Source organism: Anomaloglossus baeobatrachus, chromosome 9 (assembly GCF_048569485.1).
Source record: "Anomaloglossus baeobatrachus isolate aAnoBae1 chromosome 9, aAnoBae1.hap1, whole genome shotgun sequence".
NCBI classification, from domain to species: Eukaryota; Metazoa; Chordata; class Amphibia; order Anura; family Aromobatidae; genus Anomaloglossus; species Anomaloglossus baeobatrachus.
Genome location: NC_134361.1, coordinates 224245349 through 224270952, shown reverse-complemented (window position 1 = coordinate 224270952; position 25604 = coordinate 224245349). Strand labels below are relative to the sequence as shown.

The 25604-nt window shown below is 49.9% G+C and overlaps 1 protein-coding gene across 5 annotated transcripts in view; it reads right to left on the bottom strand.

The window, feature by feature from the left end:
- The window catches only part of LOC142251646 (uncharacterized), a 204319-nt gene that overhangs the window by 61381 nt on the left and 117334 nt on the right, over window positions 1-25604 (bottom strand). For all 5 annotated transcript variants that reach the window (XM_075324636.1, XM_075324638.1, XM_075324641.1 and 2 more), the window contains 9 exons: window positions 24202-24255; window positions 23706-23750; window positions 23460-23513; window positions 22845-22898; window positions 21629-21682; window positions 7914-7967; window positions 6374-6427; window positions 4210-4254; window positions 2564-2608 (listed from right to left, as the gene is read on the bottom strand). In XM_075324636.1, coding sequence (XP_075180751.1) covers window positions 2564-2608; window positions 4210-4254; window positions 6374-6427; window positions 7914-7967; window positions 21629-21682; window positions 22845-22898; window positions 23460-23513; window positions 23706-23750; window positions 24202-24255 — 459 coding nt within the window. The remainder of the gene's footprint in view (window positions 1-2563; window positions 2609-4209; window positions 4255-6373; window positions 6428-7913; window positions 7968-21628; window positions 21683-22844; window positions 22899-23459; window positions 23514-23705; window positions 23751-24201; window positions 24256-25604) is intronic.

The window sequence follows — 25604 nt, the reverse complement described above, 5'->3', positions numbered from 1 at the left end:
AGATAAGCATCCTTGATGTCTATTGATGCTAGGAAATCTCCTTGAGACATCGAGGCAATGACGGAGCGGAGAAATTCCATCCGGAACCGCCTGGTTTTCACGTGCTTGTTGAGCAGTTTTAGGTCCAGAACAGGACGGAAAGAGCCGTCCTTTTTTGGCACCACAAACAGATTGGAGTGAAAACCTTGACCTCGTTCCTGAAGAGGAACAGGGATCACCACTCCTTCTGCCCTTAGAGAGCACACTGCCTGCAGAAGAGCATCGGCTCGGTCGGGATGTGGGGAAGTTCTGAAGAACCGAGGCGGAGGACGAGAACTGAACTCTATCCGGTACCCGTGAGACAAAATGTCTGTTACCCACCGGTCTTTGACCTGTGGCAGCCAAATGCCGCAAAAGCGGGAGAGTCTGCCACCGACCGAGGATGCGGAGAGAGGAGGCCGAAAGTCATGAGGCAGCCGGCTTGGAAGTGGTTCCTCCGGCTGCTTTCTTTGGGCGTGAGTGAGTCCGCCAGGAATCTGAGCTCCTCTGCTCCTTCTGAGTCCTTTTGGACGAGGAGAATTGGGCCCTGCCCGAACCTCGAAAGGACCGAAACCTCGACTGTCCCCTCCACTGTTGAGGTTTGCTTGATCTGGGCTGGGGTAAGGAAGAGTCCTTACCCTTGGACTGTTTAATGATTTCAGCCAATTGCTCACCAAACAGTCTGTCTTGAGATAATGGCAAACTGGTTAAGCATTTTTTGGAAGCAGAATCTGCTTTCCATTCCTTTAACCATAAGGCTCTGCGTAAAACCACAGAGTTGGCGGACGCCATTGACGTACGGCTGGTAGAGTCCAAGACCGCATTGATAGCGTAAGTCGCAAACGCAGACATTTGCGAGGTCAAGGACGCCACTTGCGGCACTGATGGACGTATGACAGAGTCCACCTGCGCCAGACCAGCTGAAATAGCTTGGAGTGCCCACACGGCTGCGAATGCTGGAGCAAACAACGCGCCGATAGCTTCATAGACAGATTTCAACCAAAGGTCCATCTGTCTGTCATTGGCATCTTTAAGTGAAGCCCCATCTTCCACTGCAACTATGGATCTAGCCGCAAGCCTGGAGATTGGGGGGTCCACCTTTGGATACTGGGTCCAGCGTTTGACCACGTCAGGGGGAAAGGGATAACGTGTATCCTTAAGACGTTTGGAGAAACGCTTATCTGGATAAGCCGGTAGATCAGCCCCACATGCGGTACAAGCAGCATATAAAGCCCGTGCCTTGGCACCCTTGCTTTTTGCGGATGACATGCTGTTGTCTCCTCAGAGCAATATAGGGGTATAAGCCAAGAAGCGACCGTACAGTGCAATATATAGGTACAGACAAAAGTACACAAAACAACACTGTGGCACTAGTGGGGTCAGCACCTAGGTGCTGCTTACCGCCCGCTTAACAGCGGGTGTGTGGTCGCCAGAATCCCCTGTCTGGGTCTCCCAGGGCTATGTCCGTTCTCCAGCTCAGACTGCGTGCAGGAATGGCTGCCGGCGTCCTGTGAAGAGGGGCGGGCCGTGGGCGTGCTGCAGACAAAGAGCGGGAAACTGGCGTCCCACTGTGCCCAGTGAGAGGGCTGGAGTATGTAAATAAGACTCCAGCCCTCGGCGCTGACTATTGTACAGCGTCTCTCCCCTTCCCTGACTGACAGGGCTGGGGGCGGGAACGAAACGTAACTAGGCCGCAGAAGCCGGGGACTAGATTTATAAGCGCTGCCGTCGTAAAAGCACGGTCGGCGCGAAGTCCCCGGCGCACCACAAGTCTCAGCCGCGCCGCAGTCTCCGGGGGCGGCCGGCGCGGTAGTTCCCCACACATAAACTCACTCAGCTAAGCTGCAGTGAGTATAACCCAAGCGCGCAGCGCTACTGTCCCCGGCGCACTAGAACACCCAGCAACGCTGGAGTGTGTCTGTGCCTGTCTGTACGGGGACACAGAGTACCTGAATGTTGCAGGGCCTTGTCCCTGACGGTACCCTGCTCCGTATCCAGCAGGATCTCCGGGTCTGTGGATGGAGCCCGGCCTCAGAGCCTGGAGGCCGGTAAGATCCCACTTCACCAGAGCCCTCAGGGGGATGGGGAAGGAAAACAGCATGTGGGCTCCAGCCTCCGTACCCGCAATGGGTACCTCAACCTTAACAAACACCGCCAACAAGAGTGGGGTGAGAAGGGAGCATGCTGGGGGCCCTATATGGGCCCTCTTTTCTTCCATCCGATATAGTCAGCAGCTACTGCTGACTAAACAGTGGAGCTATGCGTGGATGTCTGACCTCCTTCGCACAAAGCTGAAAACTGAGCAGCCCGTGATCCCACGGGGGGTGTATAGCCAGAAGGGGAGGGGCCTTACACTTTTTAGTGTAATGCTTTGTGTGGCCTCCGGAGGCAGTAGCTATACACCCAATCGTCTGGGTCTCCCAATGGAGCGCCGAAGAAAAGGGAAATAGAAAGAATGATCGTCCAGTGCCCCACCCCCGCTACCATTGATGAGTACTACATTATGATATTTCGAACACAGATTGTCAAGACTTTGGGAACTTACTGGAGATCCAGGTAGGCCTTTGTCACCCGCCTCACCCATACGACCCTGAAAGCCCAAAATAGAGCACAGCTGTATCTACAAAGTATGATACGTAAAGGGCTTGTCTATTACTATAAAAGCTAACGTAAACCTAATGAGTTAAAGGCATTGTAAGAAAAAAAAAATATATATATATATATTAATTTACTGGACCCATGTAGCTCCGTGGCACTCTGTATTGTGTCCCCTGTCGGTCTCTGGCACTCTGTATTGTGTCCCCTGTCGGTCTCTGGCACTCTGTATTGTGTCCCCTGTCGGTCTCTGGCACTCTGTATTGTGTCCCCTGTCGGTCTCTGGCACTATGTATTGTGTCCCCTGTCGGTCTCTGGCACTCTGTATTGTGTCCCCTGTCGGTCTCTGGAACTATGTATTGTGCCCCCTGTTGGTCTCTGGTACTCTGTATTGTGTCCCCTGTCGGTCTCTGGCACTCAGTATTGTGTCCTCTGCCAGTCTTTGGCACTCAGTATTGTGTCCTCTGCTGGTCTCTGGCACTCAGTATTGTGTCCTCTGCCAGTCTTTGGCACTTAGTATTGTGTCCTCTGCTGGTCTCTGGCACTCAGTATTGTGTTCCCTGCCGGTCTCTGGCAATCTGTAGTGGGTCCCATGCTGGTTTCTGGCACTCAGTATTGTGTCCCCTGCCGGTCTCTGGCACTCAGGATTGTGTCCCCTGCCGGTCTCTGGCAATCTATAGTGGGTCCCCTGCTGGTCTCTGGCACTCAGGATTGTGTCCCCTGCCGGTCTCTGGCAATCTGTAGTTTGTGTACTGCTGGTCTCTGGCACTCAGGATTGTGTCCCCTACCGGTCTCTGGCAATCTGCAGTGGGTCCCCTGCTGGTCTCTGGCACTCAGGATTGTGTCCCCTGCTGGTCTCTGGCACTCAGTATTGTGTTCCCTGCCGGTCTCTGGCAATCTGTAGTAGGTCTACTGCTGGTCTCTGGCACTCAGGATTGTGTCCCCTGCCGGTCTCTGGCAATCTGTAGTGGGTCCCCTGCTGGTCTCTGGCACTCAGGATTGTGTCCCCTGCCGGTCTCTGCACTCAGTATTGTGTCCCCTGCCGGTCTCTGGCACTCAGTATTCTGTCCCCTGCCGGTCTCTGGCACTTAGTATTGTATCCGCTGCTGGTCTCTGGCACTTAATATTGTGTCCCCTGCCGGTCTCTGGCACTCCATATTGTATCCCCTGCCGGTCTCTGGCACTCAATATTGTGTCCCCTGACGGTCTCTGGCACTCAATATTGTGTCTCCTGTCGGTCTCTGGCACTCAATATTGCGTCCCCTGATGGTCTCTGGCATCATCTGGTGGTAAGCCTCCATTGACTACTGCAGCTAATCAGTGGCCAACAATCGCCTGCAGCCTTCACATCTCATCCTAACAGATTCTTTCTCTTTAGACGGAATGTGAAGACTGCAGCTGATCAGTAGCCAATGATTGGTCGCAGTGGTCGCCCAATGATGGATGTTGATGGTTGAAGACCGGTGGGGAACACAGCTAGGATTTCTTTGTTTTGCCTTTGGTTGTTTATGGTTGACTTGTTTTAGTAGTGGAAAACCCCCCGTAAGAAGGTGCAATGATACAAAAACAATAATATAATTATTTTCAAGGCATTACCGGTGGTCCAGAGGGTCCTCTTTCTCCTTGAGAACCAGCTGGCCCCTAAATAAGAAAAAAAGTGACCAAATTAATTTAAAGTAATCTTTTACAAAGTAAGGCTATGTGCGCACTAGAAAAGTGATTTTTCTCAAGAAAATTTCTTAAGAAACTTCTGGGAATTGAAGATTGATTACCGCAACTGCGGTAAAAAAAACGCACGAAAACCGCGGTTTTGCCGCATTTTTTCCACAGGTTGGTCCCTGCGGTTTTTTTATGCTGTAACTGCAATAAATAATATAGATAATAGATAGATAATCGATAGACAGACAGATAATGGATAGAGGGAAAGATGGATAGATAGAGAGATAGATAGATAGATAGATAGATAGATGATAAAGACCTATATAATGTCCCACCCCCCTGCATTTTCTAAGCTGGCACCCTTTAGTGACTTTCATGTGGCACTAAAGGGTGCCTAGCCTTGTATTTAGCCATAAAATAAATAAATAATTAGAAAAAAAACGACGTGAGGCCCCCCTTATCTTTTGTAGCCAGCTAGGGTAAAGCAGACGGATGCAGTCTGCAGACCACCGCTGGCAGCTTTACCTTGGCTGGTAATCCAAAACAGAGGGCACCCCATGCTGTTATTTTACATTAAATAAATAATTTAAAACAAAAAACATGGATTGGATCACCAGCCAAGGTAAAGCGGACAGCTGTGGTCTGGTATTCTCAGACTAGGGAGGTCCACTGTTAATGGACACTCCCCAGCCTGAAAATAGCAGGCCACAGCCGCCCCAGAAGTGGCGCATCCATTAGACGTGCCAATCCTGGCGCTTCACCCCAACTCATCCCGTTGCCCTGGTGCGTTGGCAAACGAGGTAATATATGGGGTTGATGCCAGATGTGTAATGTCACCTGGCATCAGGCCCTGGGGTTTGTGATGTCAGGCGTCTATCAGATACCCGACATCACCAACCCAGTCAGTAAGAAATAAAAAATAGACAACAAAAAAAGTTTTATTTGTAAAAACACTCCCCAAAACATTCCCACTTTCACCAATTTATTGAAAAGAACAATCAATTCCACATCCGGCGTAATCCAATAAGGGGTGGGGGGGTCCCACGGTGATCCATACCATAGTCACTGTCCCAGTCAATGAAGAACAGAATGTTCCCCATTTACTGGGAGAGCAATGCAGTGACCTGAGCTAACATCAATAGCCCAGGTCACTGCAGGGGATCACTAGCACTGCTGTCAGGAGGATAGATGAGATCATTACCTGCTGTGATCATCTCCTGCACTGCTGACGTCAGCGCTGTCACTGCCTTCTATGCCCGCCGCGTTGTCACCAGTATCACGAGAGCCCGTGACGTCACCGCTAGTGACAGTCTCGGGCCGCTCGCGAGACGGGCATAGACAGCAGTGACCGCGGTGATGTCAGGAGGCAGGAGATGATCACAGCAGGTAATGATCTCATCTCACCTCCTGACAGCAGCGCTCGTCATCCCCGCGGCTGCACACACTGCTGTGTGTCAGTGTCTGCCTGCGCTGCAGCGTGACAAGCTGCTGATGCTGCGGGCAGACACTGACACAGCAGTGCAGGCAGCCGCGAGGCTGGAGCGGGACACAGACTGCACGGGCACCTGGAGGTCACACGGATGTGCTTCTGTGCGGCGTCCAGGGAGTGTGACGTCTGTGTTTACTCTGCTCCGCTTCCTCTTCCTGGCATAATGACATCACTTCCTGCAAAACCGCAGGGCAGCGATGAGCATTACCGCAGGTAAATCGCGGCTATACCGGGGGTATACCGCACATCATTTGCTACCTGCGGTATACCCCCGGTATTTTGCTATTACAATACAGTGAATGGAGTGAAGGGGTATTCCGCAGGTTCCTGCGGAAAAGAAGTGACATGCACATTTTCTCAAGAAATTTTCTCAAGAAATTCTTCAGAAAGAATTTTCTTGAGAAAAAAACGCAGTGCGCACAGGGCCTAAGGAAGTAAAAGGTACTACAATAAAATGGTGAATAATATACTACCGAGACTTCCTGCCTGGAATATCATTATACCTAAAGTGCTCCTGACATTGGGCAATAAAATGCAAAAGGTGCATAATGTGGACTGTAATAATAATAATAATAATAATAATAATAATAATATATTGTAATTGACACATACCTTAGAACCAACTTTTCCTGGAGGTCCTGGCATTCCCGATGGACCAATCTCCCCCTGAAAAAGTAAAAACAATCAGTGAATTATAATTCACAATCCCGGGTACACGCCCGAGACCTCAGGGTGTCGATTATTCCATGTCATTTCATTGTTGCATTGTTCTTGTAGATAAAGATTTGTTTTATGAATATGCAAAGGATCTATACATTAAGGTAGTGACTGAGCAAAGCAATGCAGACATGTTTGTATGTATGAGTTCATCAGCGGTCATGATTGACAGTTATCTCCGAATGCACGGTCATATAGGGACGACTGTCAATCACGTATAGGACTCATATACATACAAGTTCCAGAGACTACAATGACCGAAACGTTAGTTTTCTGTAAACTTTTCCCACAAAAATGTATTGTATTTTTCGTTTTATAAGACACATCCCAAATTTAGCGGAAAACAAGGGAAAAAAAATATGGTGTTCATTTTATAATCTTGTGGTGTTTTAACGGAGGGTGTTGGCAGCGATAGTGGAGCGGGGATGGAGGAGGCAGGGGCGGTGCTGGAGTAGGGTGATGCTGACGTCGGTGCAGAAGGTGTCCCAGGTGCTCGCTGCAGACGGCAGCGCTGAGAGGCTTTGCTGTGCTGCGCTGCGGGTGGTGAGGCAGGGGCCGCCATTCTGAACGGTGTGGGCTTCAAAGAAACGGCGCCCAGAGTTGGCGATCTTGTCACAATCACAAGCCTAGATCCCTTCTATGCACGCGTTATCTCCGGGCGCCATTTCCCTTAAGTTCGTTGCTGGGAGCTCAATGGGCCGGAGGCGGCGCGTGCGCAGACGAGATCTTGAGCCGAGAGCTCCATGTGTGCACACGCTGACTCCGGGCGCCATTATTTGAAACCCGCAAAGTCAACATTCAGGATAGCGGCCCCTGTCTCACCACCCACAGCGCAGCAGAGCCCACAGTGCATTGCAGCAGAGCCCACAGCACAACGCAGCAGAGACCCACAGCACAGCACAGCAGAGCCCACAGTGCAGTGCAGTAAAGCCCACAGCACAACGCAGCAGAGACCCACAGCACAGCACAGCAGAGACCACAGCGCAGCAGAACCCACAGCATACATCAGCAGAGCCCACAGCATACCGCAGCAGAGCCCACAGCGTACCGCAGCAGAGCCCACAGCGTACCGCACAGCCCGCAGCATCTCCCCTGCTTCCTGTGACCCCTCTCCAGCACCCCCTGGTAAGCTTTATTGTCCTGCCAAATTTTTGGGAGCAAAAGTGAGTCTTATAATCTGAATAAAGCTTACCAGGGGGTGCTGGAGAGCGGTCACAGGAAGCAGGGGAGATGCTGCGGGCTCTGCTGCGGTGCGCTGTTGGCTCTGCAGCGGTGTGCTGTGGGCTCTGCTGCTGTACCCCTCACTTTCCTCCCAAATTTTTGTGTCTTATAATCCAAGAAATACAGTATATCAATCTGATCAGTTTCTCCAGCTCTACAATATTTTGCAGATCGGATACCAATTTCATCGTGACAGGTTTCCGTTAATGCATACCTTCTCACCGGGGTATCCTGTCCGACCTCTTTGACCTGAAGGGCCTCGGAATCCCTGGAAAATAAAAAAATCTCATTAATATTCCAACTCTCTACAGTATAAAGCAGTATATATGGTATTATAGAGACATGACGGCTAAACTACAGGTGCGTATTATATTTGCTGATGTTCTTGCTTTTGTTTTCTTTTTTAGCTGTAGCTTTTGCCGTATCAGGTCAACAACAAACATCACTGCCCAAAGTACAATCCTCTGTGACAGAGGATTGTACTTTGGGCAGTGATGTTTGTTGTTGACCTGATACGGCAAAAGCTACAGCTGAAAAAGAAAACAAAAGCAAGAACATCAGCAAATATAATACGCACCTGTAGTTTAGCCGTCATGTCTCTATAATACCATAGCATGGTGTTTTGCCAAGTATGTTAAATGGATCGGATACGGCTTTATAGAAGGTGATTCATTTTATTATAATGATTTAATGATTATAGGAACTAGTGTGATCTTGCGTACACTTTTTTATAATATAAATCACAAAGCTAAGGAGCTAGGAGCTAGGAGCAACACATCATCTGAACGGGAACATCAGCTGTGAGAAGCAAAACAGCAAAGACAGAAACTCCTGGGATCCACACTGAGGTGTCACAGGCGTCCCCTCCACAGATAAACAGGCTTCTGACTTTACTGTAATCTTCACCAAACAAATGCTTTCGTAACCAAATGTTACACAAACTCTAACAGGTTCCATTTGTCCAATACAGTATCCCTCTTCTGAGTGGCCAACTCTTCAGATGTCAATCTACACCGGACAAATACGTCACCGGATGAGACATACCAAAAGCTCCTGGTTTCAGATGTTTTACCATACTATAAACACGCACATTCTCAGAAAACATTGATAAAATAACTATGTGGTACTAAGTGATACTATAAACATGTATTTTCTGGGGCCGGAAGGGTGTGATTGATGATTAAACGGGGAGAGAGAGGCAAGCGGGTATGGAAATATGATGCGTAGCAACACGGCTGATGGAGGAGACTTTTCTATTAGACTGAGGTATTATTGCATAATTTACACTTTTGTTTATCTGTGGAGCCATGTTGTTTGTAGGCTCAATTTATATAACTGATAGAAGAATCCTTTTTTTTTTTTTGTTTATATTTATATACAGAGGAAGAACCTGATTTATAGACAACATATGTTTTTTCAATGTACACTTTTACTAGTTATATAAGATGCAATATATTTTCTCTGTATTGATTCTTAGTTGTTTAATAAAAAAGATCTGATTTAAAAAAAAACCAAAACATGTATTTTCTCACTAGAACTATAACTCCAGGTGTCTGGGAAAATTACAGAAAAATAAGCTATATAAACTATAACTGTTGCAGTCTAACATCTTAAAGGGTTTCTGAAAGACAGACTTCCAGTATCCTTAGGCATACATTGCAAATCGCGCCGCATCGGCCGGATGTGTTTTTTTTTGCCGGACAAAAAAACGTGCCAGGCAACATTCCATCCGGCCGCCGCATCGGCTAAATCTGCCGCATGTGGCAAAAACCGGACCGAACGCAAGCCCATGCGGCACAATCCGGCACTAATGAAAGTCTATGCAAAAAAACTGCAACCGGAGGCAAAAAAACCCCGTTGCGTTTTTTCTGCAAAGCGCCGGATTGTGCCGCACAGAAAAAAAACGGATGTGTGAAAGCAGCCTTATACAGCGATACAATGTAGCAAACCCTCAGTCTTGAGAAGCATTGTGTCTATACCCTTTGCAACAATTAATCTTTTTACTCACTGACGAAATAGATACCTGAAAATTGGGGAATTATTATTAGTAAAAATGTCAGGATTTTTCAAAATGCATTGATTAAATGTTAATTCCATAACACTGGAGCCCTTAAGTTTCCCATTTTCTCTACAGGAAGGAGGTTCTTCCTTCATCCAATATTTTGCTATCAGCTTCCGTGCAGTAAACCGCAATCACGCTGCTGCAAGCTTCCACGTTTCTTCCAACAACACCTTTTCCATACAGCCCAGACCACATCATACTACTGGGTGTTTTGGAACGCTGCAGCCATAGGACCCTTCAATCATGTTACTGTAGTTTTCGTTTTATAAGACGAACCCCAAATTTAGAGAACAAGAAAAAGGGGGGAAAAAAATGTGGTCTGTTTTATAATCTGTCTTACCGGAGGGGGGGGCAGCGGTTGTGAAGCAGGGTCACAGGAGAAAGGCGGTGCTGAAATAGGGCAATGCTGCGGGCGGTGCAGAGGAGGGCAGTGTGAGGCAGGAGGAGCACCCAGGAACTGTCGGCGGTGCGAGCTTCAAAGAAATGGCGCCCGGAGTCAGCACATACACAGGTGGAGCTCTCTGCTCAATGACAAGCCAAGATCTCATCTGGGCACTCGCAGCCTCTGGGTGCCATTTTCCTGAAGTCCACTGCAGGGAATCAATGGGCCAGAGGCTGAGTATGCACAGATGAGTTCTTGAGCAAGGAGCTTCATCTGCACATGCGCCATTTGAAGCACACACCTCAAACAATGGCCCCTACCTCATTGCTCATAGCAGACCAGCACAATGCCCAGCACCAAGCCCGCAGCATAGCCCGCTGTCCGCAGTACAGTGCCCGCGGCCCGCAGAACCACCCCCAGTAAGCTACATTCGTATTATAAGACGCACCTCTCATTTTCCTCCCCAAATTTTTGGGAGGAAAAGTGCATCTTAATATCCAAAAAATACGGCAATCACTGCAATCCAAAAGGCATACAAGTCCATAGCATCCTCGTATGTAGCATCCCGGACAGTTAGGGGGGCTTTACACGTTGCGACATCGCTACTGATATATCGTAGGGGTCACGTGGTTAGTGACGCACATCCGGAGCCGGTAGCGTCATCGCAACGTGTAAATCCTAGGTGCGACGATACACTAGCACAGAAGCGTACAATATCGCTGATCTGTGTAGCGTCGTTTATTTCCATAGTGTCGGGTCGACCGCAGGTACGATGTTGTTTGTCGCTCCTGCAGTACCACACATTGCTGTGTGTAAACCCGCAGGAGCGACAAACATCTCCTTACCTGCGTCCCGACGGCAATGCGGAAGGGAGAAGGTGGGCAGGATATTATGTCCCACTCATCTCCGCCCCTCCGCTTCTATTGGCCAGACGATTAGTGACGTCGCTGTGACGTCGCTGTGACGTCGAACGCACCTCCCCCTTGAAAGAGGGATTGTTCGGCGGTCACAGCGACGTCGCCGACCAGGTATGTGCGTGTGAAGCACATGTGAAGCAATCACCACATATCGCACGAACGACGGGGGCGGGTGCTATCACTCGCAACATCGCTAGCAATCGCTAGCGATGTCGCAGCGTGTAAAACACCTTTTAGAGTCAGATTTTAACCCTGCTTCTGACACTTTAAGGGGCGATTTATACGCTCTATGTACAGTATAATCATCAATTGTTACAATCGATTTGGCTCACTTAATGATAATTTAGGAATATATTCCAGTATGTCCTGCCAGTGATCTTCCGATATAGGCCCTAGTTCGCGCCTCCATTTCGCCCTTGCCATTATGGGAATGTAAATAGCTAGTCATTATATGAATTAGATATCACCCCCCTTGTATTCCCCCATCACACACATAGATTCCAGAACTAGATCCTTTTGGATCTTAATGCTACCCACTTTGGAGTGAGCAGCATAGACATGTTTGATTTGTACGCATTGGAATGTGCAGGGACCCGACACCGGGAATTCCACTTTAATATCCTCTAGTGATATGAGAGATCCATTATGATGAAGATATTGAACAGAAGCTGCCTTCCAATTCTCAAAACCTTTCAAATACGCAAATTCCTGCAATCTCACATTATCACAAATAGGAGTATGATTTGTGAAATGATCCACACCTCTTAAGCGTTTTACTCAATCCATGTTTTATGTATAAGATTAACCGTGGGATATCTAAAAAGACAACATCCCAAACCTGTTCGATTCCAGACTATCAGTTACTGGACCCACCCCAACTACATGCTGCAATAAACTGTACGAGGAGTTGAGTGGCTGATGTTCCTTATATACTTATGTGCAGCCCCTGCAGCAGCCGGGCTGCTCAGATTCGGGGTTGCTGTGGCTCGAGGGTCTCCGGGGGCTTGCGGCCACTTCAAATGTAAGGGAATATTTACAGGGGATGAATGTTCGTGATGCCACCTGCGGGTTGTGGTAAAGGGGAGTACCGCCACTGCCGATGGGACTACCGGGGCAGATGGTGTGGGGGCAGCCAGGTGTCAGTCCCTCCGCAGGTAGGGAAGGCCCCGGATAGTGGGGATTTGGTGATCGGGTGGCTCGGCCTTGGGAAGCCGGGTGCAGGTGTGGCGCCCTGGACAAGCCAGGGGCCACAGGTAACTACACCAACACACCCCACACTCCCGGTCAGGCACACCAAAGTCAGACAAAAACCCTTGTTGCCTTCCTCCAGGGGCTGATGTCCACACCAGGGGGTGGGCCAGGCGGTTGGTCCTGCCCACCGAGGAGTTCACAGTCCTGGAGGCGGGAAAAGTAGGCAGATCAGTTTGAGAGTTGAAAGTGAGAGGAGTAAAGTGGCAGTAGAGAAGCTTGAAGTTGGTCCGGGTGTGTGGCCCGGACGGATCAGCAAGGTTGGCAGACGGTGGTGACCATCTGCAGGAGTGGCCTATTGGAGCTAACCGTAAGGTCCGTGGACGGGCGGTGGCCCGGCGGTACCGGACCGGTACGCAAAGAGAAACCAGCACCATCCAGCAGGGGCTTACGGACCCCAGCAAGGCTAGGAGTCGCCGTGAATTTGCCAAATCCGTTAGCGAAGGGAACCTCCTGGGTTTCCCAGCAGCCAAGTCCCGACAGAAGGCAACCGTCCAACCGAGAGAGGGAAACACAGTCACCGCCAAAGCTAAAGTTCCCAGGGCCAGAGCCTGCGGGCAAAAGGGGCTCCTTCAGCCCATATCCAAGCTGGGGGAGCGGGTTACCGGTGGGAACCCATTGGAACCGTACACACTTTACACAGGTGCAGGGAAAGGCAGTCACCATCAACCTGCCGGCAGGAGAAACACCGCAGCCGTCTGTGGGACCCGTCCATCCAGCCGTGTGTTTTACCGAGAACTGTGTCCTTATCATTGGCTGAGTGAGTACCACCGTGCCGTGCAGCACAGCGCTGCCCCCGCGACCCTGCACCTTGTCAGGCCCCGTAACCCGCCTGCCATCCATCCTTACCCCATCACCGGGCCCCGGGACAACCAACCCCCTACCCACGGAGGGGAGAACTAACATCCAGGCTGCTCCCTGTCATCGCTCCCGGGATCCTCGTCCAGAGCATCAGTGGTGTCACCAATCTCACCACAACCGTGGGTGGCGTCACGGACAATAACCAAATCCCCACAATCCAATCCCCACCCTTTTCACTCACGGGCGAGGAACGCCGCTCGAGTCCCCGGATCCGGCCCACCGCTCGAGCCACCACCGAGCAGCAGCAGCAGCAGGTGCCGGACCCTAGCAGTGGGAGAGCGCAGCGTCCCCTCCTCCGCCCGCGACAACTTGGCATCACGAACAGGATCTTACTGCTCTGCCGTCTGGTAGAGGTGCGCCTTGTTACCGCCGGAGGTGTCCGGCCGAAAATTTGCAGAAGCCGCCATTTTGGGTGCGAAAAGTTCCCGCTCGAGCGTCTCCTCGACAGTAGAGGCGTGAAGGCCCAAACCCCGCCCCTGTAGAGGAGGAGCCGGAAAGAGACTAAGGGGGACTGATGGCGTCTGGCCGCATGTAGCTCGCGGCTGTGGAAGCAGGGACGCCGGGACCCCGCGATCCGCTGAGCCCTGCAAAGGATGTCTGCCCCACCCAGCTATGCGGAGGCTACCGAGCCGGTGCCCGGAACAGCGGCGTGGCTGAGGGCCCGAACGGCAGGGATCTGCCGACACTACCGAAGTCAGATATGTATACTGATGGAACAGTGGACCGCGGAGGTGGAGGAGGTAGCTGCAGTCGCCCGGGTGTATGGAATGGAGGCCATGATGGAGGACCTGGTGAGTGACCCACGCCCCTGTGTCCCCGAGGGACCGGCCGTTACGGCTGAGGGACCCGGTCTACCCCTGGCCCCCATGCTGCCCCCGTCTTCCCTGCCCGTGCACCGCGCGGCGCCTGGTCTATCTGGCGTACACCCCTTCGTGGCAGGGGCCGAGAGAGTGGCGAGCCCGGAGGCTGCGGCAGCTGGCGGCGACCCGCCTGGCGCAGGGACGGATGAAAGCAACTCCGGACCGGACACAGAGCCTGTTTCCGAGGAAGACGAAGGGATTGTAGCCCTGTGTGACATGGAGGCCACTTACATCCCCCGGAGCGGGAATAATGTGTACCGTGCGGCCCTTCCCTGTCGCGCCTGCTATGCGCTGGAGGGGCTGATTCCCGTGTTCCTCCACCCGGGACCGGCTGAGGATGATGAAAGCGAGCAGTGATGGCAGCGGAGTCCCGTTGCAAGTTGTCCCCGTTGGGACCACCAGTGTTAAAAGTACCATTTGAAAGAATGATAAGTGAATGATTAACCAAAGATTTACCTGATTGTCAGCCTGATTGAAACCGGTCGTTGCCGGCACCGTTGTCCCCGTGGGGACTGTCTACAAGTTTTGCATAAGGGACTCCTGATGGACAAGCCCGAGAACTGGCAGGGCAACCACAAACTTAGTGGCTTGTAAATAAAAATGTGTTTTTGTGGCTTTCACCGTTGCCGCCTCCGGAGAGGCAGATTGGAGGAAGGGCCCGCAGCGGAGCAGGCTGGGGCCCAGCCACCACCGGAACCGGTGGCGATCCTCTGGGGGTTTCAGGGGCTCCCCATGGACGTGGGTCCCCTGAAAAGGACAGAACCCGCTCGGTCAACTTGTGCTGGACTGGGGTCAAGGGGTGCTGCCTGTTTGCTTAGGGGCAACATCAGGGCCAGGTTGCTTGGGTGAGAGAGAGCGGAAGCCATAACCGTTTAGTAACGTTCAAGTAAGAGTACCTCCCGATGTGGGAAGATGTTATTATGCTTGTTATCTGTTTTACCGTTTATCTTTTCAGTTTGTGAAAATAAAACCGGTGATGGACGGGCAGCCCGCGGACGGTCTGCATTTTACTAAGGGGGAATGTGGCGCCCTGGACAAGCCAGGGGCCACATGTAACTACACCAACACACCCCACACTCCCGGTCAGGCACACCAAAGTCAGACAAAAACCCTTGTTGCCTTCCTCCAGGGGCTGATGTCCACACCAGGGGGTGGGCCAGGCGGTTGGTCCTGCCCACCGAGGAGTTCACAGTCCTGGAGGTGGGAAAAGCAGGCAGATCAGTTTGAGAGTTGAAAGTGAGAGGAGTAAAGTGGCAGTAGAGAAGCCTGAAGTTGGTCCGGGTGTGTGGCCCGGACGGATCAGAAAGGTTGGCAGACGGTGGTGACCGTCTGCAGGAGTGGCCTATTGGAGCTAACCGTAAGGACCGTGGACGGGCGGTGGCCCGGCGGTACTGGACCGGTATGCAAAGAGAAGCCAGCACCATCCGGCAGGGGCTTACGGACCCCAGCAAGGCTAGGAGTCGCCGTGAATTTGCCAAATCCGTTAGCGAAGGGAACCTCCTGGATTTCCCAGCAGCCAAGTCCCGACAGAAGGCAACCGTCCAACCGAGAGAGGGAAACACAGTCACCGCCAAGGCTAAAGTTCCCAGGGCCAGAGCCTGCGGGCAAAAGGGGCTCCTTCAGCCCATATCCAAGCTGGGGGAGCGGGTTACCGGTGGGAACCCATTGGAACCGTACACACTTTACACAGGTGCAGGGAAAGGCCGTCACCATCAACCTGCCGGGAGGAGAAACACCGCAGCCATCTGTGGGACCCGTCCATCCAGCCATGTGTTTTACCGAGAACTGTGTCCTTATCATTGGCTGAGTGAGTACCACCGTGCCGTGCGGCACAGCGCTGCCCCCGCGACCCTGCACCTCGCCAGGCCCCGTAACCCGCCTGCCATCCCTCCTTACCCCATCACCGGGCCCCGGGACAACCAACCCCCTACCCACGGAGGGGAGAACTAATATCCAGGCTGCTCCCTGTCATCGCTCCCGGGATCCCCGTCCAGAGCAGCGGTGGTGTCACCAATCTCACCACAACCGTGGGTGGCGTCACGGACAATAACCAAATCCCCACAATCCAATCCCCACCCTTTTCACTCACGGGCGAGGAACGCCGCTCGAGTCCCCGGAATCCGGCCCACCGCTCGAGCCACCACCAAGCAGCAGCAGCAGCAGCCGGACCCGAGCAGTGGGAGAGCGCAGCGTCCCCTCCTCCGCCCGCGACACAGGGGTCAGGTTACTCACTGCGGTAGTCGTGCTGCTGGATCAGGTGGAATAAGCAGACACTCACACAGATGGTAAACCAAAGTCTCTAGGCACCGCAGTCTCTACGGGGGGAGCTCGTCCAGGTCACGCTCCCACCAGTGTCACTTGGTAAGTCCGGAGCCCTGCCTCCGTGGACAAATTGTTTTACTGTTGTGGCCTCTCGGCTTAAAGCTTTCGGGGCCCCGCTACCCGTGTGTATGGCAGCTGTGCTCTTGGTGGCTGGCACTTGGGATTTCAGTGGGTTGTGTAGTTTGGAGAACCCTATACCCCCCGTGTTGTGCTGATGCCTTCAATCTCTGAGCTCTTGGGGACAGTTCATATAGCGACTATCCTCCACGGGCTAATTATCAGGTTGCTTGAAGCTACTTCCCCAATCTAGGGTGCTGTACCCCGCCGTGCTCGGTACCGGTAAGGTGGCTAGGCTTTCTGGTCCCAACAGTCCTCCTACACTGCGTCCGTCACACCCCTGTCCAGTGTTCCTAATACCAGCCCCCAACTCCTGTGGTCCCGGACCACCGTTTACGACCCAACCTGTTGCCTCCCTGGGAGCTCCAACTCCCCTGCTCTTCACTCTTTGAGGGCTACAACTCGACTCTCTCTCCTCCCTACCACCAGTCTGCCGGACCCCTAGGTGGGCGGCCGTGCTCCAACTTGACCAACCCACTGGTGTGTCTGTCCAGCCCTGGTGTGAGGTGTGGTTGGGATTTGTAGTGCGGATGTCAGTCACACTGTTGATGGGAACCTGGAACCATGGGGGGTAGGCCCTGCACCCTGGGGTACAGGATGCAGTTCCCTGTAGCACCCTGATGTATTCAGGGGCGCTACACTTACAGATGCTGATACTGCGCCACCAGGAAATATAACTAGGGATATGGAAGGGTTAATCCCCCATTTTCCTTATGTCTTTGTAGGATCTCAAACTTTATTCTCGATTGCCCCTTACACCAGATCAGGTGTTTAAACAGTATGTTTATCCTATAAAACCTACTTAATGGGATCCATACAGGGGAGTTATGCAAAACATACAATAGCTTGGGCATTAATACTGACACAATTCCTCTGTGACTAGAAGATGCTCTGCCGCGGTTTCCTGGATTACAGACCTGGCAGTGACACGATTCCTCTATGCAGAGCATCTTGCCGTTCCTGAGTTACTGAGCTAGCAGCTTGATTGACAGCGCAGGATTCCATGTTGGTGCTGATTACTCAGGTGTTGATAATTGCTCAGGCTTCTTTACTGAGCATGCTCACCCAGAACCTTGCCAGTTGTATTATCTGGTTCTGCATTTGTGCTGTTTTCCTTGTGTCTCTGCTTGTGTTCTGATCTTTGTGTTCCGCCCCGGACTGTTATTTGACTCCTCTCTGCCTGCTCCCTATTCATGTCGTGACCTCCTGTCTTTTGACCTCGGACTGTTTCCTGACCACGTCTCTGTTTTCTCCCTGAACTTATTACGTACTCTCCTGGATTTTTGATTCTCGGATTGTGACCTGACTACATCTCTGTTTACTCCTTGTGCTCATACGTGTCCTCCTGTTACCAGACCCCGACTTTCTTGACTACCCTTCTGTCTACACTACCTGTTAGTAGTGACTAGCATCACAAATACCATCTTAATGAAATTTAGTCTCCCCACCTCCGAGAGCTTCAATTGCACCAAGCTACTATTTTAGCCTTAATTTTCTCTATGACAGGGGACAGGTTGTACTTTTCTTACTCTTGTAGGGACTTCTTCTATAGCGCCCCATGGGGCAGGTGGTTAACCTACTCATTGCCGGGCCGGTGACGGTTGGTTCAGGCTATGTCACGGGCGGCCTGGCCCAGCTTCGTTGCCCCGAGGCATACAGAAAATTTTGGGGAAGATGATGGGGGTAGTAGTGGGATGAATGTCATGACGCCACCTGTGGTATGCAGCCAGGGAATTAGCTGCCGCTGCTGTCGCTGTCCTCCGGGGCGGATGGTAATAGCGGCCTGGGGTGGTATCACTCCCCACAGGTGGAGCAGGCCCCGGCGGGATGATGAGGTGAGTAGTATTGGCGGACGCTGAGGCGCCGTGAATCAAGAGACAGAGTCTATGGCTGCGGTTACAGGTTGTTTCCTCACTATTTGTGCTGTGCCGCTCACCCGGGTGATACCGGTCACCTGCTGTGATGGGCTTCATCGAACCTGACTCTTTTCAGAGGTCAGCCTGGTGTGATGATCGGTGGGTTCCCTCCTTTACGCGCCTGTGCGTTGGATCCCCGTGGCTTGAAGCTACTTGAGGACCCCAGTTCTTCACGAGCAGTACTCTTGTCCCTATTTGCAGGTGCTGAGGTTCCGCTATGGGGTCAGGCGTTGTCCAAGGCCCCGGATCCTCTCTGGCACTGTGCTTTAGGGCGATGTGTGCCCAGGGATGCTTGAAACTTTCCCTGTCCAGGCAGATTCTGGAAAACCAACGTGGAGTATGATCTTCCCTAGTATTATATGTTCTGAGGATTTCGATAGCGTAGGGCAATGATCAGCAGAGACGAGTCTTTGATACAAGATGTTTTATAATCTGTAACCACGGTAGATAACAACGGAACAAACACAGCAATACAAATACACACAATACCTTCCCGAAACGGAGCGGAGGGAATTCCCGGGGCCACGCACCGGACTCCCCCAGGGAGACCACCAGAGCGAACCCCTATACAGGGACTGTCCGGCAATCACCCCGGAAGGCCTAAATGCGCAGCAGCCGGGACACAAGGGGCAAGCAGTAAAAGTCCAGGAGTGTCCGTACGGGATGATTGTCCAGAGTGGTTACGAACCAGAGAGAACCGGGCAGAGTGCTGACCGAAGATGGCAGACGGAATCCGGGCACAGCTTGAGAAACCGGGTAAGGTCCAGAGTCGGTCGGTCGGTAGTCTTTAGGAGGATCCAAAAGCAATCAGGATTAGCAGCAGCAAAGCAGGAGCACACAGCAAGCAGTATACTCAGGCACTGGACTGGGCTGAGAGGCGGCCTTTTAAGCAGCTGGACAGGAAGTAGGGCAACAGAACCTTAAACTCCATGTTAACTGAGGGCAAGCTCATTCAAAAGAGAACTGGAAAACCCGGAAACCTGACACCTAGGGTCCTGCCGCCCTGTATGGCGCCGGTTCCGAGGGGAGCCGATTCACTCTCCCCTGCGGCAACCGTGTGAACTCTCCTTTCTCCCACCAGGGCACCCGTGATACACGTCTGCTCCCTTCCTCTCCTGCTGGAGAACTCCCTAACTGTTGTTTTGGCTCCTGACTCCCCCTGCTGGCCGCTCCTCCCCCCATCCAGGTTCTAAGCTAGTGGGACTGGGGCCCCTGTGTGAGGGCATCCTGTAAATTCCACTCTGTCGGCGACCGCTTTATTACCCGACCCTAGCCCAGTCCTCAGTGGGGACAGGGGCAACCTGGTGTGTATTTGAGTGTGTATGTGGTGACATCGGTACTGACCTCCTCAGGATCCAGGTTTAGCATTACACCTAAAATCAGGTGCAATACTCTGTGGCGACTGAAGCCTCAGGGGCGCCACACTTTATTACCATTATTCCGAGGTATTTGAATTGCTCCGTAATTTTTAACTGAGTTGTGTCCAGCAGGTCCGTCCAGGGGAATAGTACTGATTTAGATCAGTTAATTGTGAGGCTGGATATCTTGCCAAATTTTTGGATTATGTCCATTGCCCCATCAAGGGATTTATCACCGTTTTCTAAAAACAATAGAATGTCATCCGCATACGACGTTATTTTTCCTCCATCCGACCATATTTAACCCCTTCAGCCCCGGGGCACTTTCCGTTTTTGCGTTTTTGTTTTTTGCTCCCCTTCTTCCGAGAGCCGTAACTTTTTTATTTTTCCGTCAATCTTGCCATATAAGGGCTTGTTTTTTGCGGGACAAGTTGTACGTTTAAATGAAACCATAAGTTTTACCATATGGTGTACTGGAAAACAGCAAAAAAATTCCAAATGCGGAAAAATTGCAAAAAAACTGTGATGGCACAATAATTTTTGGGATGTTTTATTCACGGTGTTCACTATATGGTAAAACTGATGTATGGGTGTGATGCCTGAGGTCGGTGCAAATTTGTAGACACCAAACATGTATAGGTTTACTTGTATCTAAAGGGTTAAAAAAAATTCACAAGTTTGTCCAATAAAAGTGGCGCACGTTTTGCGCCATTTTCCGAAACACGTAGCGTTCTCATTTTTTGGGATCTATGGCTCAGTCATGGCTTATTTTTTGCGTCTCGAGCTGTCGTTTCTAATGGTACCATTTTTGCGCATATGCTACGTTTTGATCGCCTGTTATTGCATTTTGCGTAAAACTTGCGGCGACCAAAAAACGTAATTTTGGCGTTTGGAATTTTTTTGCCACTACGCCGTTTACCAATCAGATTAATTAATTTTATATTTTGATAAATCGGGCATTTCTGAACGCGGCGATACCAAATATGTGTATATTTATTTATTTTTTAACCCTTTAATTTTCAATGGGGGGAAAGGGGGGTGATTTGAACTTTTAGGTTTTTGGTTTTTTTTTTATTTTTTAAAACCTTTGTTTTACTTTTTTTTTTTATTTTACTAGTCCCCCTAGGGGGCTATAGCGATCAGCAATCCAATCGCTCTGATCTATCTGCTGATCACAGCTATACAGCTGTAAACAGCAGATTCAGTCACTTTCTGTTTCTCTCTGCTCGCGGCCGAGGGAAAACGAAAGTGAAACTTCGTAGGTGCAGGCGTCATCACATGACCCTGTGCTACGATGGCAACCACCGATAGTCACGTGATCATGCACGTGACTTCCGGTTGGGGCGGCGGTAAGTAAAAAACATGGCCGCGCGCATTTAGATCTTGCTGCCAGCCTTTGGCAGCAAGATTTAAGGGGTTAATGGCCGCGGGTGGAAGCGATTCCACCCACGGCTAGCAGGCACACATGTCACCTGTTGAAAACAGCTGATATGTGTGCCGACCGCCGCCGCAGGGGGCGGGGCTTAACGGGACACGCTCCATGACGGATATATCCGTCCATGGTCGTGAAGGGGTTAAAGCCCACTACGTCCCTGGCTGACCTGATAACTGCCGCCTATGGTTCTACAGTTATAGCAAATTGAAAAGGCACATGTCTGGTCTCCCTGTGTAATCTAAATGTTCTAGAGACCCCTCCATTCGGGTTAATCATTGCTATCGACGATGTATATAATAGCTGTATCCAAGCAATAAACCGTGTGCCAAAGCCCATCCTCGTCATTACAGCCCACAGATAGTTCCACGCCACGCTATCAAAAGCTTTATTCGGCATCCTCTCCTCTTTAATAAAACTATATCCACTGTAAGAAAACACCCTATACACTTACATACATGCCCACAGGTCCTTGGAGTCCTTCAAGGCCATGCTTTCCTGTGAATCCCTGTAAAAACAGTGGACATCAGATTAGTTATTAATAGTTTTCCAGAGAGCATAAACAACACGAGCATTAAAGGGGGATCCCAACCCAGACACTCATGACATATCCACAGGATAGGGTGTAAATGTGATATACTGTACATGGAGGTCCCACCTCTGCGACCTATTTAGTGAATGGGGGTCCCCTAATACGTCCGGAGAGGTGGCAGTCACCGGCTGCATCAGAATGGAGAAGCCGTGTGTGGCTCTCTACATTGACTGCCACCAGTTGAGTGCGAGTGCATATGCGCAGCCATCTGTCATACAGAGTTTTGCACACAACTGTCATGGAGACATCAGACTCTGTTCAGATTGCAGATTCTGACACTCCACCTGATGGTTAGTGTATGCTGGTTCAAAGTCAGGCTAGCAAAATGCAATCTCTGCTGGTCTGCTCACTCCTTTAATCACATGTTGTGGGGAGACCTATCACATCTGCTTCCCTCCTATTTATGCTGGTAGAATCCTTCTTCCCATGCCAGCTATAGTTTATTCAATTTTGGTCTGTGAGGTGTGGTGTCCCAAACTCTCTGGTGAAAGTTGTGCTTAAGTTGTGCCTATTGTTTGGAGTGTTTGTGCAGTTTATCCCTGTTGTTTTGTACTTCCTTCTTGCTCTTGTTTTTCCTCCTGGGTCTCTTATTATCTTACATTTGTGTGTGCGTGCAATGTGACAGGAGTTTTGCTTTTTCCCTTGTCTGTCTTTATTTGTAGTTTCAACACACTCCTGTCCCGTCCCTCCCTTGGGGGAGGGTGATTCAGATCAGGACTGATCAGCAGCAGGACCAGGAGGGAGACTCAGGCCTCTCCACCATCAGGAGTATCCCTGAGATTAGGGATAGCATAGAGTTCCCTAGCTTGAGGAACAACTTAGGAGTCCTGGTTCCCCACTATCCCAGTGTCATCACCTCTCTATGCATTATCATCCTAAACTAAGTGGATGGCAGATGCCTTACCAGACAGGTTCTCCACATTTGTGTTGGTCTTCGAGGTAGGACCTGCATGTATTATGAATTAAATTGGCAAAGGAGACATATTACATAGGGTTGGGAATACTCATGTAACCAAGAACAGGGTTTTCTTTTTGCTTTGTGCATTTATACATAACTCTTGCATATAGATCTGCTCACCCTTTCTCCCAAGGCACCAGGCTCACCATCCGGCCCCGGCCTACCAGGAAGACCCTATAATAAAAAATAATAATAATTTCTCTGCAGTAAGTGACAGAAAACTGTATGTGAATTCTGAACGTTATGACGGGTCTCGGTGGTCATTAGGACCCCTGATCTGAGTTCTGCAGCCCTGTTTTGAATGAAGCAGACATGCACATGCTTGACCTCAGCTCCATTCGTCACCTATGGGACTGCTGGAAAAAGGTGAACACAGTGTATGGCTTTTCCAGCAGTCCAATAGACAATAAAAGGAGCAGAGATCATGTATGTGCTCCATTCGAGATTGGGCTGCAAAGCCTGATTACTGGCTTCCTATGTCCTGATGTTGAGATCACTGGGGGTCCCGGTCATCAGACCCCCAGTGATCAGTAAGTTATCACTTATCCTTTAGATAGTTAGTTATCCCGTATCTTGGGAAAAAAGTAAACATTTTTTTGCCTAAGAAAAAGAGCCACTCTGCAGTCTAAAAGTATGAGACTGAGCTGCAATACAGTCCGTAGACAATGGGGTGTTTTTGGAAAAAGAAGACATTATTTTCCCGAATCTCAACAACCCTTTAAGGCATTTACTCACCGGTGGGCCTGAGGGTCCATCTCTGCCTGTTTCCCCACGAGATCCTGCTACACCCTACAGATAAGGAAAAGACATAGTACCTCAAAAATAATGTAAAAAACATCCTCTGGTGTTAGAAACGTATCAATTATAGACATAGGAGTGCTAGTTTTTGCAACAATGACCAAGTAGTAGACAAGTCATTGGGAAATGAAGATGACACAAATGTACTTGCTCCACATTGGCAACCTGCTTCTCAATACTTACTGGTGGTCCCCGAATGCCAGGAGCTCCTGCTGCGCCAGTTGGTCCCTGAAATAGTTAAATATATTGTTTTTATATATAAAGGTCATTCCAGTCACTGCAAAATATGCTAAGCTATGATACCATGCAGCTGATGCCAATGGCCAAGGCAAGTGAATCGGCAACAAGAAGCAGATGATCATAAAGGTGAAGAAACTATGTATCAGCACAATCAGGTATCCAATGTCAGCATTATATAGTAAGTATGTGAACCTCTGTCGCCCCACAATGATTATATATGTAATTCCCAACTATTAATAACCATCTGAAATGGAAATGTAAGTGCAGCTAAAGAATATATTATAGAAGAGCAGAAATTATCGCATACGGTATATAGTAACATCAAGCGTCAAGGATTACAAAGAAGAAAGAGACTAGATAAGTGCTGGGCCTGTGAAGCGCCTGGTGCAGGGCCAAGCGCCATGCCGTATAATGGGTATATATAGTGCATAGTGGGAACCTGTATACCAGGCAGTCCTTCTGCGCCGTCTGGACCTGGAACACCACGATGACCCTGAAAAGGGAATAGAAGGATATAAAAATGATGTATATATTATATATATACTGTATATATATATATACCTATACATATACACACAAACACACACACACACACACACACACACACATATATACAGTCATATGAAAACGTTTGGGGCCCCCCATTAATGTTAACCTTTTTTCTTTATAACAATTTGGGTTTTTGCTATTTCAGTTTCATATATCTAATAACTGATGGACTGAGTAATATTTCTGGATTGAAATGAGGTTTATTGCACTAACAGAAAATGTGCAATCTGTATTTAAACAAAATTTGACCGGTGCAAAAGTATGGGCACCTCAACATAAAAGTGACATTAATATTTTGTAGATCCTCCTTTTGCAGAAATCACAGCCTCCAGTCGCTTCCTGTAGCTTTTAATGAGTTCCTGGATCCTGGATGAAGGTAGATTTGACCATTCCTGGTTACAAAACAATTCCAGTTCAGTTATGTGTGATGGTCGCCGAGCATGGACCGCCGCTTCACATCATCCCACAGATGTTCAATGATATTCAGGTCTGGGGACTGGGATGGCCATTCCAGGACATTGTAACTGTTCCTCTGCATGAATGCCTGAGTAGATTTGGAGCGGTGTTTTGGATCATTGTCTTGCTGAAATATCCATCCCCTGCGTAACTTCAACTTCGTCACTGATTCTTGCACATTATTGTCAAGAATCTGCTGATACTGAGTTGAATCCATGCGACCCTCAACTTTAACAAGATTCCCGGTGCCGGCATTGGCCACACAGCCCCAAAGCATGATGGAACCTCCACCAAATTTTACTGTGGGTAGTAAGTGCTTTTCTTGGAATGCCGTGTTTTTTGCCTCCATGCATAACGCCTTTTTGTATGACCAAACAACTCAATCTTTGTTTCATCAGTCCACAGGACCTTCTTCCAAAATGTAACTGGCTTGTCCAAATGTGCTTTTGCATACTTCAGGCGACTCTGTTTGTGGCGTGCTGCAGAAACGGCTTCTTTCGCATCACTCTCCCATACAGCTTCTCCTTGTGCAACGTGCGCTGTATTGACTGATGCACATTGACACCATCTGCAGCAAGATGATGCTGCAGGTCTTTGGAGGTGGTCTGTGGATTGTCCTTGACTGTTCTCACCATTCTTCTTCTCTGCCTTTCTGATATTTTTCTTGGCCTGCCACGTCTGGGCTTAACAAGAACTGTACCTGTGTTCTTCCATTTCCTTACTATGTTCCTCACAGTGGAAACTGACAGTTTAAATCAATGAGACAACTTTTTGTACCTTCCCCTGAACAACTCTGTGGAATAATCTTTGTTTTCAGATCATTTGAGAGTTGTTTTG